This window comes from Pongo abelii, chromosome 23 (genome assembly GCF_028885655.2).
Source record: "Pongo abelii isolate AG06213 chromosome 23, NHGRI_mPonAbe1-v2.0_pri, whole genome shotgun sequence".
Lineage (NCBI taxonomy): Eukaryota > Metazoa > Chordata > Mammalia > Primates > Hominidae > Pongo > Pongo abelii.
The window spans coordinates 36,520,580-36,534,092 of NC_085929.1; the positions used below are offsets into that span (position 1 = coordinate 36,520,580).

The 13,513-nt window shown below is 37.9% G+C and overlaps 1 protein-coding gene across 7 annotated transcripts in view; it reads left to right on the forward strand.

Moving 5' to 3' along the window:
- Positions 1 to 13,513, forward strand: part of HORMAD2 (HORMA domain containing 2) — a 95,771-nt gene that overhangs the window by 2,276 nt on the left and 79,982 nt on the right. For 4 of the 7 annotated variants that reach the window (XM_009234250.4, XM_054543316.2, XM_024239754.3 and 1 more), the window contains one exon: positions 10,924 to 11,011. In XM_009234250.4, the coding sequence (XP_009232525.3) occupies positions 10,961 to 11,011 (51 nt within the window). In that variant the 5' untranslated portion in view covers positions 10,924 to 10,960. Of the gene's footprint in view, positions 1 to 1,685; positions 1,766 to 8,044; positions 8,089 to 10,923; positions 11,012 to 13,513 lie in introns of those variants that run through there. The other 3 variants (XM_054543317.2, XM_054543320.2, XM_054543319.2) reach the window with 2 other exon arrangements.

The window sequence follows — 13,513 nt, forward strand, 5'->3', positions numbered from 1 at the left end:
CCAAAACTTTGAGAGGCCAAGAGTTTGAGGCCAGTCTGGGCAACATAGTGAGACCCCCCAACCCCGCCCTCCCAACTCTACAAAAATAAAAAATTTTAAAAAATTAGCAGGGCATGGTGGTACATGCATATAGTCTCAGCTACTTGGAAGGCTGAGATAGGAGGATCACTTGAGCCCAGAAGTTTGAGGTTGCAATGAGCTGTGATTATGCCACTGTACTCCAGCCTAGGTGACAGATCATGCCACTGTACTTTACTCTGTCTCAAAAAAAAAAAAAGAAAAGAAAAGAAAATGAGTACACAACAACAACAAAAAAGGGTAATTGAGATATAGGTCCAGAGGTAAGCCTAGAGTGAATATTTACCAGAAAGAGCACAGAAATATTGACTCTTTCTCAAGAAGATCATAATCCTTGTCACAAAGTAGACGTATCAAATATAAGAGTGAGGGTCAGTTGTAGTGGCTCACACTTATAATCCCAGCACTTTGGGAGGCTAAGGAAGGAGTATTACTTGAGCCCAGAAGTTCAAAACCAGCCTGGGCAACATAGTGAGACCTCATCTCTACCAAAAATAAAATTTACTGAGTGTGGTGGCACATTGCCTCTAGTACCAGCTACTTAGGAGGCTGAGGTGGGAGGATCGCTTGAGCCCAGGAGGTCGAGGTTGCAGTGAGCCAAGATTGCGCCACTGCATTCCTGCCTGGGTAAACAGAGTAAGACCTTGTCTCAAAAACAGAAGAGGGAATGGTATTGATGCACTGTGAAGTTTCAAATATGTGTGGATCTAATTTGCAAACAAATACATAAGAGAATGACATTTCAAAGTTAGCTTTCAGTTCTTAAAATCCATAGTTATGAAATCTCTTCTAGGTTTTTAGATAATGAGCCTGAACAAAGGGATAACACATACAAAAAATCAGACCTATTCTCTGAGAATGCATGCTCTCTAGAGTCAAACCTTCTGTCAACTTGTGAGCTTTCAAAATTAAGCAGGGTTTGTACTTAAATAGAAGACCTCCACAAACCACCTGCTCAAAGGGAAAACAGTAGCAACAGAATAATTAGAGGCTGAAAGGAGTCTGGCTTTTTTTTTTTTTTTTTTTTTTTTATGAGGTGGAATTTCACTCTTGTTGCCCAGGCTGGAGTGCAATGGTGCAATCTCGGCTCACTGCAACCTCCACCTCCCGGGTTCAAGTGATTCTCCTGCCTCAGCCTCCCAAGTAGCTGGGATTACAGGCACCCACCACCATGCCCAGTTTTAGTAGAGACAAAGTTTCACCATGTGTTTTGAAAAAATAATTTAGATCTTTTTGCCTTCCTGAGGCAAGCTCATGCTAGAACACTAGAAAGAGACCCTCCTATGTTTAGAAATAAGCAGGCAAGCCAAAGAACTAGGGAGGCCCTGGTAGTGCATCATATTAGATAGAATGAAAGCAAAGGAGAATTTCATTTTGGAGAGTCAGTCTGGAAAAACTTTTAAATTGTGAGCCAGACTTGTTGAGTTTTAGTCTCAGTTCTGTTACTGTCTGACTGACCCTGGGTAAGTCTAGATTTTGAATTCCCTGTCTACAAAATTAGATATTTGGACTAAATGACTGTCTTAGTCCAGTTTATACTGCTGTAACAATACCTGAGACTGGGTAATGTAAAAAGAGCAGACATGTATTGCCTTATGATTCTGGAGGCTGAGAAGTCCAAGAACAAGGATATGTATCTTGTAAGGACCTTCTTGCTGTGTCATAACATGGAGGAAGGCATCACCTGGTAAGATAGAGAGCAAGGAGAGAGAGAGTGAGTGTGCCAAACTTGCTTTTATAACAAATCCACTTTCTTGATAATGAACCTGCTCCTGGGGTAACAATATTAATCCATTCATGAAGGCACCTAATCACCTCTTAAAGGCCCCAACTCTCAACACTTGCATTGAGGATTAAGCTTCCAAAATATGAACTTTGGGATACACATTCAAACCATAGCAATGATATTTAAAGTTTCTTCTACCTTTAAAATTTTGTGGTATTTTTCTAGACTCTTAAATTATTCCTTGTTCCTATAGTTCTTCTCTGTTGACTTAGCAAATATTTAGTTAGTTAAGTTAGGTTTTTAATTTTTTTAATTTTTACTTATTTTATTTATTTATTTTTTAAGTAGAGACGGGGCTTCACCATGTTGGCCAGGCTGGTCTTGAACTCCTGACCTCAAGTGATCCACCCCACCGTGACCTCCCAAAATACTGAGATTACAGGTGTGAGCCACCATGCTCAGCCTCAGCAAATATTTATTGAGTACCTATTTAATTCCAGTACTGTGATGATGCTGAGAGTTCAAGAATGAGCTAAACGGCCGGGCGCGGTGGCTCACGCCTGTAATCCCAGCACTTCGGGAGGCCGAGGCGGGTGGATCACAAGGTCAGGAGATCGAGACCATCCTCACTAACATGGTGAAACCCCGTCTCTACTAAAAATAAAAAAATTAGCCGAGCATGGTGGCGGGTGCCTGTAGTCCCAGCTACTCGGGAGGCTGAGGCAGGAGGATGGCATGAACCCAGGAGGCAGAGCTTGCAGTGAGCCAAGATTGTGCCACTGCACTCCAGCCTGGGCAACAGAGCCAGACTCCATCTCAAAAAAAGAAAAAATGAGCTAAACAAGACACAAAAGATCACATATTGTATGGTTTCATTTATATGTAATGTTCAGAATAGGCAATTTCATAAAGATGAAAGGTAGGTTAGTGGTTTTCAGCGGCTGGGGAAAGGAGAGAATAGGAGTGACTGCTAATGGGCATGGGATTTCTTTTAGGGGTGATGAAAATGTTCTGGAATTAGACAGTGTTTGCATTATTTTGTGAATACACTAAATTGATGGTTTATACTATATTAAACAGATGGTTGCAGAATTTTGTGAATATACTAAAACCCACTGAATTATACCTATTAAAAAAACTCTAAAGGCTGGGTGCAGTGGCTCATGCCTGTAATCCCAGCACTTTGGGAGGCCAAGGTGGGCAGATCACTTGAGGTCAGGAGTTCTAGACCAGCCCGGCCAACATGGCTAAACCCCATCTCTACTAAAAATACAAAAATTAGCTGGATGTGGTGGCACACACCTGTAATCCCAGCTACTCAGGATGCTGAGGCAGGAGAATGGCTTGAACCCTGGAAACAGAGGTTGCAGTGAGCTGAGATTATACCACTGTACTTCACCTGGGTGATACAGTGAGAGTCCTTTTCAATAAATAAATAAATAAATAAAACTTTAAAATATAAAGAATCAGCTAGACTGACACAATAGCTAGACACAATTTTGCTCTCATGTTAGCTCACAGTAGGTCAGGGGATACTTAAAGACAACTATGATACAGTATATATTGCAAAGGGCACATAACCCAGACTTCATAATAGTGGTAGTGGGAATTAGAAAGTCATTCCTTAAGGAAATTTTACTAAGCCATATGATATGGTTTGGATTTGTGTCTCCACCCAAATCTCATGTCAAATTGTAATCCCCAGTGTTGGAGGAGGGCCCTGGTGGGAGTTGACTGGATCATGGGGGCAGATTTCCCACTTGCTGTTCTCATAATCATGAGTTCTCATGAGATCTGGTTGTTTAAAAGTGTGTAGCACCTCCCCTTTCCCCTCTCTTCCTCCTTCTCTGGCTGTGTAAAACGTGCCTCCTTCCCCTTCTCCTTCTGCCATGGTTGTAAGTTTCCTGAGGTCTCCCCAGCTCTGCCTCCTGTATAGCCTAAATAACTGTAAGTCAATTAAACACCTTTCTTTATAAATTACCCAGTCTTAGGTAGTTCTTTATAGCAATGCAAGAATGGACTAATACATCATATCTAGGAGATGAGTAGGAATTGGGAATGGAGGAGGATGTTTCAGGCAGAAGGAATATTGCAAAATCCTGAGAGCTAGAAGGAATATAGTCCTTTGGGGTAAAGAAGGTAAGAATGGCTGGTAAATAAAAGTATAAGGGAAAACACAGCTGAGGCTAGGGAGGCATGAGTCAAATCTTGAAGCCATGGTAAGAGTTTTAGATTTTATCCTGAGAGTAGTGGGGAGCCATTGAAGTATTTCAATCTGGGAAAATGCATAGTCGAGTTTGTAATTTAAAAACTCTGGCTGCAATATACAGAACAGACTGGAGAAGGAGAATACCAGTGACAGGAAATTGGTGGTTGCAGCAGTACAGGCAAAAGATGAGACTGGTTGATCTAAAGTAGAGATGACAGCAACATGGCTAAAGTGAGGCGTTGGACACACACACACACACACACACATATATATATATATAGGCAGGGTGACAGGGTTTCACTCTTGTTGCCCAGGCTGGAGTGCAATGGCGTGATCTTGGCTTGCTGCAACCTCCACCTACTGGGTTCAAGCGATTCTCCAGTCTCAGCCTCCCAAGTAGCTGAGATTACAGGCATGTGCCACTACGCCCAGCTAATTTTATATTTTTAGTAAAGATGGGGTTTCTCCATGTTGGTCAGGCATGTGCCACCACACCCAGCTAATTTTGTATTTTTAGTAGAGATGGGGTTTCTCCATGTTGGTCAGGCTGGTCTTGAACTCCTGACCTCAGGTGATCCACCCACCTCAGCCTCCCAAAGTCCTGGGATTACAGGCGGGAGCCATTGCGCCTGGCCTACATTTGAGAAATATTAAGGTGATGGAACATGGGAACGAGGAAGGGATTAAGGTTGAGTCACAGATTTTGTGCTTGAGCAACTAGGTATGTGATGATGTCATTCACTGAGTGAGGGAACAGAAGTAAGTTTTTGGGGAAAATAATTCACATTCGAATGTGTTGAGAACATCAAGGTGGAACAGTCTTATGATCAGTTAGAGGAACAAGTCAGCAACTTCTGAGAGAGACCTGGGCTGGGGATACACACATAAGAATCAATAGGATAGAAATTATACTTGAAACAATGGGAGTGTATTTGTTCATCCAGGGAGTGTGTGGTAGAAGTAAAAAAGAAGAGCTCTGTTTTAGTCCATTGTTGCATTGCTATAAAGAAATTCCTGAGACTGGGTAATTTATAAAGAAAAGAGGTTTAATTGGCTCACAGTTCCACAGGCTGTACAGAAAGCATGGTAGCATCTGCCTGACTTTTGAGGAGGCCTCAGGAAACTTAAAATTATGGCAGAAGACAAAGGAGAAGCAGGCACATCTTACATGGCCAAAGCAGGAGAGAGAGAGAGAGAGAGAGAGAGAAAAGGTTCTACACACCTTTAAATAACCAGATCTTGCAATAACTCACTCACTTACTATTGCAAGAACTGCACTGAGGGTATAGTGCTAAACCATTCATGAGAAACTGCCCAGATGATCCAGCCATCTCCTACTGTGCCTGGCCATGCCAGCTGCTAGGTAGCTGAGTCAGAATTTGAACTTAGGTTCCTTAACTCTAAAGGCTCTTTCTACTAGATGATACTGCTAGTTATTTCTCCCTCTCTCTCTCTCTCTCTCTCTCTATATATATATATATATATATATATGTATGTATAAAATTTAATTTTACTTTTATAAATGTTAATTCCTAAGGAATTTACCAAATGCTAATATTAACTAGCTTGAATCCTTTCTCAAAAGCAAGTGTCCTGAATGCCTCAGAGTTTTCAATGGTAATATTAATTTAATCTAGGCCATCCATACAATGCAAAAATATGTGTAGTAATGCATTGTGTTCTAATTGGCTGATGCTATTTTCAGAGCTTGATTCCCTAGAAATGACATCAGAATGTCTATGATCATAGAGAAATTTAAAAAACCCCGCTAATATAGAAAACTATTTAAAAATCATGATTTCTCTTATTTATTGTGTCTAAGGCTAATAACTACCCCAGTAGTGGGTAGTGTATTATGGTTTAATCGGCTGGTACTAGATCTTAAACTCGTAGAGCTACTTTGTTTCCCATTTTATTTTTTGAAATTTAAGGGGGACAACTGATGTGTTGAGTTAGATATGAAGGTTATACTCTGAAATCAAGTAAAGATAGCTTGGAATCTTTAAGGGTTAAAGAACTATTAGGTGGTTTTCAGTCTCATATATAAAATATTGTAAAAGAGTGTCCCCTAGTGCTCCTCTGAAGAAGTAATTTGAAAGAAATTAAATATTACCACCTGTTTATAATCTCTATTACCACCTTGTGGCAGTGTTCGCAAATAATTCTGCCTTCTTGGGAACATCTTCAAGAATCTTGCATTAATGGATACACAAAAACCGGTCACAGGCTATCCTTGGTAATCCAGAATGGAATATCTTTAAAGAAGTTATTTTACAAGTATTTTGGACAGAACTTCATAAAACCTTGAAAAGAAGCCCCAGTTGAAATTAAATTAAGACTTTGTAAAGAAAAGGGAAAATTTGCTGCTGCTGCTTCTTTTTTTTTTGAGATGGAGTCTGGCTCTGTCGGCCAGGCTGGAGTGCAGTGGCGCAATCTTGGCTCACTGCAAGCTCCATCTCCCAGGTTCATGCCGTTCTCCTGCCTCAGCCTCCTGAGTAGCTGGGACTATAGGCGCCTGCCACCACACCTGTCTAATTTTTGTGCTTTTAGTAGAGACAGGATTTCCCCATGTTGGCCAGGATGGTCTTGATCTCCTGACTTCGTGATCCACTCACCTTGGCCTCCCAAAGTCCTGGGATTACAGGCATGAGCCACCATGCCCAGCTGCTTCTTTTTTATATTAACAAAACAATAAGGGTGAAAACTAGATGTATTTTAAATATTAACTTTTTTATTGTGGTAAACTGTAATATGAAACTCAACACCTCACCTTTTCTAAGTGTACAACTCAGTGACACTAAGCACATTTGCAATGTTGTGCAACCATTATCACTATCCGTTTCTAAAACCTTTTCATCATCCTGAACAGAAACTCTATATCTATTAAACTCCTTATTCCTTCTACCCCACCAGCACCTGGTAACCTCTAGTCTACTTTCTGTCTCTATGAATTTGCCTACTCTAGGTACCTCATATAAGTGGGATCATATAATATTTGTCCTTTTATGTCTGGCTTTTCACTTAGCATAATGTTTTCAAGATTTATTCACATTGTTGCATGTATCAGAACTTCATTCCTTTTTAAGATTGAATAGGGGTCGGGTGTGGTGGCTCATGCCTGTAATCCCAGCACACTGGGAGGATGAGGCGGGTGGATTGCCTGAACCTAGGAATTCAAGACCAGCCTGGGAAACATGACAAAACCCCATCTCTACATAAAATACAAAAATTAGCCAGGTGTGGTGGCAAGTGCTTGTAGTCCCAGCTACTCGAGAGGCTGAGGTGGGAGAATCACTTGAGCCTGGGAGCCGGAGTTTGCAGTGAGCTGAGATCACGCCATTGCACTCTACCCTGGGTGACAGAAGGAGACCCCATCTCAAAAACAAAACAAAACAAAACAAACAAAACAATTAAGTAATATTCCATTGTAAATACCACATTTTGTTTATCCATTCATCTTTTAATAGACATTCAAATTGTTTCCATCTTTTGGCTAATGTGAATTATGTGGCTATGAGCATTGGTGTTCAAGTATCTGTTTGAGTCCCTGGTTTCAATTCTTTTGAATATATACCTAGAGATGGAAATGCTGGATAGTATGGTAATTCTGTTTAACTTCTTGAGGAATGCCATTGCTATTTTCCACAATGGCTGCACCATTTTCATTCCCACCAGCAATGCATAAGGGTTTTAATTTCTCCACATCCTTACCAACTTACTATTTTCCATTTTTGAATAATCATTTATAAAATTTTTAATTGGCACACAGTAATTGTACATATTTATGGGGTACAGAATGATATTTTGTTACATGTATACAATATGTAATGGTCAAGTCAAAGCATATCCATCAGTTCAAACATTTATCATTCTTTGTGTTGAATTATTTTAAAATATACAATAAATTATTGTTAACTGTGGTCACTCAACAGTGCTATAGAACAATATAATTTATTCTCCTATCTAGCTGTAATTTTATATCCATTAACTAACTTCTCCCTATCCAACCTCCTCCCTGCTGCCCTTCCTAGCTTCTAATAACTACTTCTGAGAGCTCATCTGTTTTAGCTCCCAGGTGAGTGAGAACACATGGTATTTATCTTTCTGTACCTGACTTATTTCACTTAAAATTATGTCATCTAGGTTAATCTCTGTTGCTGTGAATGACAGATTTTCATGCTTTTTTAAATGGCTGAATAATATTCCATTGTGTATATATACACTTTACTTCCTTTCTTTCTCTCTTTCTCTCTCTCTTTCTTTCTTTCTTTTTTTTTTTTTTTTGACAGAGTCTTGCTCTGTTGCCCAGGCTGGAGTACAGTGGTGCAGTCATGGCTCACTGCAGCCTTGAACTCCTGGGCTCAAGTAGTCCACCTTAGCTTCCCAAGTAGCTGGGACTATAGGTGTGTGCCACCACACCTAGCTAATTTTTGTATTTTTTGTACAGACAGGGTTTCACCATGTTGCCTAGGCTGGTCTTGAACTCCTGGGCTCAAACAACCTGCCAGCCTCAACCTCCCAAAGTGCTGGGATTACAGACATGAGCTGCCACCCCGGCCTATATTTTATTCATGCATTCATCTGTTGATGGACACTTAGGTTGATTCCATATCTTGGCTATTGTGAATAGTGCTGCAATGAACATGGAGGTATAGATATCTCTTCCATACACTGATTTCTTTCCTTTGGATAAATACCCAATAGTAGGATTGCTGGATTATATGGTATTTCTATTTTAAGATTTTTGAGGACCTTCCATACTGTTTTCCATAATGCTTGTACTAATTTACATTCCTACCAACAGTGTATAAGAATTTTCTTTTCTCTGCATCATTGCCAGCGTTCGTTATTTTTTGTTATTTTATTTTATTTTATTTCATTTCATTTTTTGAGATGGAGTCTTGCTCTGTTGCCCAGGCTGGAGTGCAGTGACAAGATCTTGGCTAACTGCAACCTCCACCTCCCGGGTTCAAGTGATTCTCCTGCCTCAGCCTCTCAAGAAGCTGGGACTACAGGTGCATGCCACCACACCTGGCTAATTTTTTTTTTTTTTTTTTTTTTTAAGTAAAGACAGGATTTCACCAGACTGGTCTCAAACTCTTGACCTCAGGTGATCTACCCACCTCGGCCTCCCAAAGTGCTCGGATTACAGGTGTGAGCCACCTCACCTGGCCATTTTTTGTCCTTTTAATAATAGCCATTCTAACTGTGGGGAGGTGATAACTCATTGTGGTTTCAATTTGTATTTCCCTGATGATTAATCATGTTGAGCATTTTTTCATATACTTATTAGCCATTTGTATGCCTTATTTTGAGAAATGTCTATTCAGATCCTTTGCTTTTTTTTTTTTTTTTTTGGCTTTTGAGTTGCTTGCACTTCTTGTATATTCTGGATATTAATTCTTTCTTGGATGAATAGTTTGCAAATGTTTTCTCCCATTCTACAGGCTGTCTCTTCACTCTGTTGGTTATTTACTTTGCTGTGTAGAAACTTTTTAGTTTGATATAATCTCATTTGTGTATTTTTGGTTTTGTTACCTGTGCATTTGAAGTCTTACCCCTAAAATCTTTACCCAGACCAATGTCCTGAAGCATTTTTCCTGTGTTCTATAATTTTGAGTCTTACATTTAAGTGTTTAACATATTTTGAGTTTATTTTTGTATATGGTGAGAGACAGGGGTCTCTCATTCTTCTGCTGTGGATATCCAGTTTCTCCAGAACCATTTTTTGACAAGTGTATCTTTTCCCCAATGTATGTTCTTGGTGTCTTTTTCAAAAATCAGCTGGTTGTAAATAGGCAGATTTATTTCTGGGTTCTCTATTCTGTTCCATTGGTCTATGTATCTCTTTTTATACCAGTGCCATGCTGTTTTGGTTACTATAGCTTTGTAGTATATTTTAAAGCCAGGTAATGTGATGCCTCCAACTTTGTTCTTTTTGCTCAGAATTACTTTAGCTGTTCAGAGTCTTTTGTGGTTCCATAGGAATTTTAGGATTTTTTTTCCATTTCTATGAAGAGTGTAATTGGTATTTTGACAGGGATTGCATTTGAATCTGTAGATTGTTTTGGGTAATTAATATGATCATTTTAGCAATATTAATTCTTCTAATCAATGAATATGGGATGCCTTTCCATCTTTTTGTGTTCTGTTCAATTTCTTTCATCAGTGTTTTGTAGTTTCACTGTAGCAACCTTTCACTTTCTTAAATTTATTGCTAGCTAATTTTTTTGGTAGGTATTGTAAATGAGATTTATCTCTTGATTTCTTTTTCAACTAGTTGGATGAATAACTATTTTAATGGGTATGAACTATAAACATTAACTTTTGAGTTGAATTTGCAAATATGTTACAACTGAAGTTAATTCAAGAAATGTTTTTGAGCCTTTGCTATATTGTTACACTCTGAGGGAATAACAAGGATTAATAATATATATTGAGTCTCTAGGTGATTTACAATGTATTTTCTCCTCCAAATATATTTGTGAACAAGTAAATAATCTTATAATTTTCATTGAGTGGGTGGAAAAATTCGTCCAGAGACCTTATGCCAAAATTATAGATAAAAATGTTTATTAAACTTATTTCCCAATGAATATGTTCAAATTTTAATTATATGGTTCTCCTTTGGAAAATTAACAATAGATACTTTTTTCAACTCAAATTCATTTCATCGTTTAGATAGGGCCTGATAGAATTATCTTAGCATTCATTCTTCCTTTGCTCTTCAAAATGTAGCTTGGTAAATTTCTCTCTGAACTGAACAATCTGGAAAACAGTTTATACTTAACAGTCTTTGATTTTAATTTTTTGTTTGCTTTTAGACTTTTTCAGTTTCATTTTTGGGCAGAGTAAGACAGGAAGCATTATATTTGGCAAGGTCTCTAATTATTTAATTATTTTTTAATAGGTTGGACTTGTTGAAATAATCCTGATACATTCCTACAATGGCCACTGCTCAACTTTCTCACTGCATCACAATACACAAGGCATCTAAGGTATTTGTTAAGAATTAAAAGAAAATCAATGACCATTTAGTGAGTTAGTTCAGAATTATGATTTTAATCTTTTGTGTGTGTGTTTTTAAGCAGCAGTTTTATCAGTTAATTGGCACATAATATTCTGGGAGAGTATGTGTTCATTTTAACTGCCTAATAGACCAAGGACCAGAAAATTAAAATAAATTTCTACAAAGTTACTTACTGGGTGCTTGTTTCATGTTTATACAATATGTTTAGATCTTCTAGAGTAAAAGAAATCAGAAACAAAAAGATGTTTAAAGAGAATGGTTCTTGGTTAGACATTCACTTCCTAAAGTGTTAGGAAACTTGTGTTGCACACCATGGTGTAATTATAAGAACAGAGGGGGAGAGCACTGAGAGAAACTTGGATGCTAGGAGGTCTAGGGGAGCATCCCAGGGCCAGGCATATAGTTTAGTTTGTCCCATGACATTCATTAATGCACCATTTGTTTATTCATTGAGACTCAATATTATGTAATATAATATTCATTATACTGTGTAATTCGCTGATAAAATACAAAAATATGATCTTCATCTTCCAAAAGTTTATAATCTGGTTAGGAGTTAAGTCAATATACAAACCGATATATGATTTATATATATGTGAAAAAGAGTAAGACAATGCAAATTATAGGAATTTATTTAGAGATTTCATGTGGACTGGAATGGTTTGTATATTCCTCATGAAAGAGGTAAGACTGAGGGTGGACAGACCTTGAATGATGAAGATAATTTGCATAGAGGGGAGAGAATTCCTTGAGGAAAACCTAGCATATGCCTTGGCTCAGAATAAGAAATAAGATGGGCTGATTACAAAATTAGCTGACTGGCTTTGGGCTGCCTTGCAGTAAAATGCATGGTAAAAGCATTGCACTGTCTTTTCCTATACCATCTCTCTCTTTTTCTGGGGATCCAGGATCAAGTATAAAAATGAGACCCTTAATTTTGGGGATCTGTTTATACATTCCAGCTGTGCCTGTTTATTAGGCCCTAGAAACTACATGCTTTCCTGGGCCTGTTCTTCCAAGGGCTCCACCCTGAAGCCAGTAATCCAATTAAGAAACTTAAAAACTGGCAGACGAAAAATCTTACAACTACTGGATCTTCTTCTGTCTGTGTATTTATATGTGTTGCATGTATGGTGTTTACATAAAAGAGTGTTAATTAATTGGCTTAAAGAAAAATAAGCACTTAAATCAAATATTTTGTCAGAAAAATTAAAACTTTAGTGCCTTTTAGTTTACATGACTTTAATAATCTTTGGAAAATAAAGATTATTGGTAAAATAAAAATATCTTCAAAATTTAGACACTTGATCTAGGTCAGATATTAGGTTTGCTAAAGGCTTTAATGTCATAAACTGCTTCTTTGACTTTTAAAAATTGTTCAGCTTACCTGCTTTGGAGCCATTAGAGTCTAGGTAAAGCCTAGGGACATGTGGATTTAGCCATGTCCCCTGGTTATGCTGGGAAAAGTCAGACTTTATCTGCACTCTGCCTTCAAAGATTATATTAACTGGTAATAGGTATTATCCTTGTAGTATGAATGAAGAGTGATACAGAATGTAAGCCACACGAGGGAGAAGATTTTTATATGTTTTGCTCACTACTATGTCTCAGAACCTAAAACAGTACCTAGAATGAAATAAGATTAAATACATATTTGGATTAAGATTTTAATACTTTGGAAATGGGAAAAAGAGCATGCCTGGCTGAAAGAACTGCATAAGACAACACTTTCCAAACTTATTTGACCAGCAAACACTTAACATTTTTACTGAGAGTATATATTCTTATAATGCATAGGTGTACAACTAAATGAATTTTTACAAACTTAACACATTGTTATAAGCCAGAAGCCAGATCAGAAACCAGAACACTACCAGCACTCCCTCTCATGCTGTCTTCTAGTTATTATTACCTCTCCCCACCAAGAGAAACCACCATCCTGACATCTAACAGCATAGATTAGTTTCACCTGCTATTGTACTTTATATAAATGAAATCATACACTAATACTCATTTGTATTCTGGTTTCTTTTGCTCAGCATTGTGTATGAGAGTCATCTATATTACTCAGTATAGTTATAGATCATTCATTCTCATTGCTATATAGTATTCCATTGGGGGCGTATACCACAGTTTTATTTATTCTACTGTTGATGAGCATTTGGGTGGTTTCCAGCATAGGTCTATTACAAATAATGCTTTTCTGGATACTCTAATACATGTCCTATAGTGAACATATAAGCATATGTGTTGGATGTATACCTATGAGTAAAATATGGGTCATAGAATATGTGTATATTTAGCTTTATTATATACTGCCAAGCATTTTTCCAAAGAGGTTGTACCCATTTACACTCCCACAAGCAGTGTTTAGGAGTTTTTATTATTCTACATCCTTTTTAAAACTTTTAGCCATTTTGGTGGGTGTGTAGTATTCTCTCATTGTGATTTTTTTTTTTTTTGACAATCT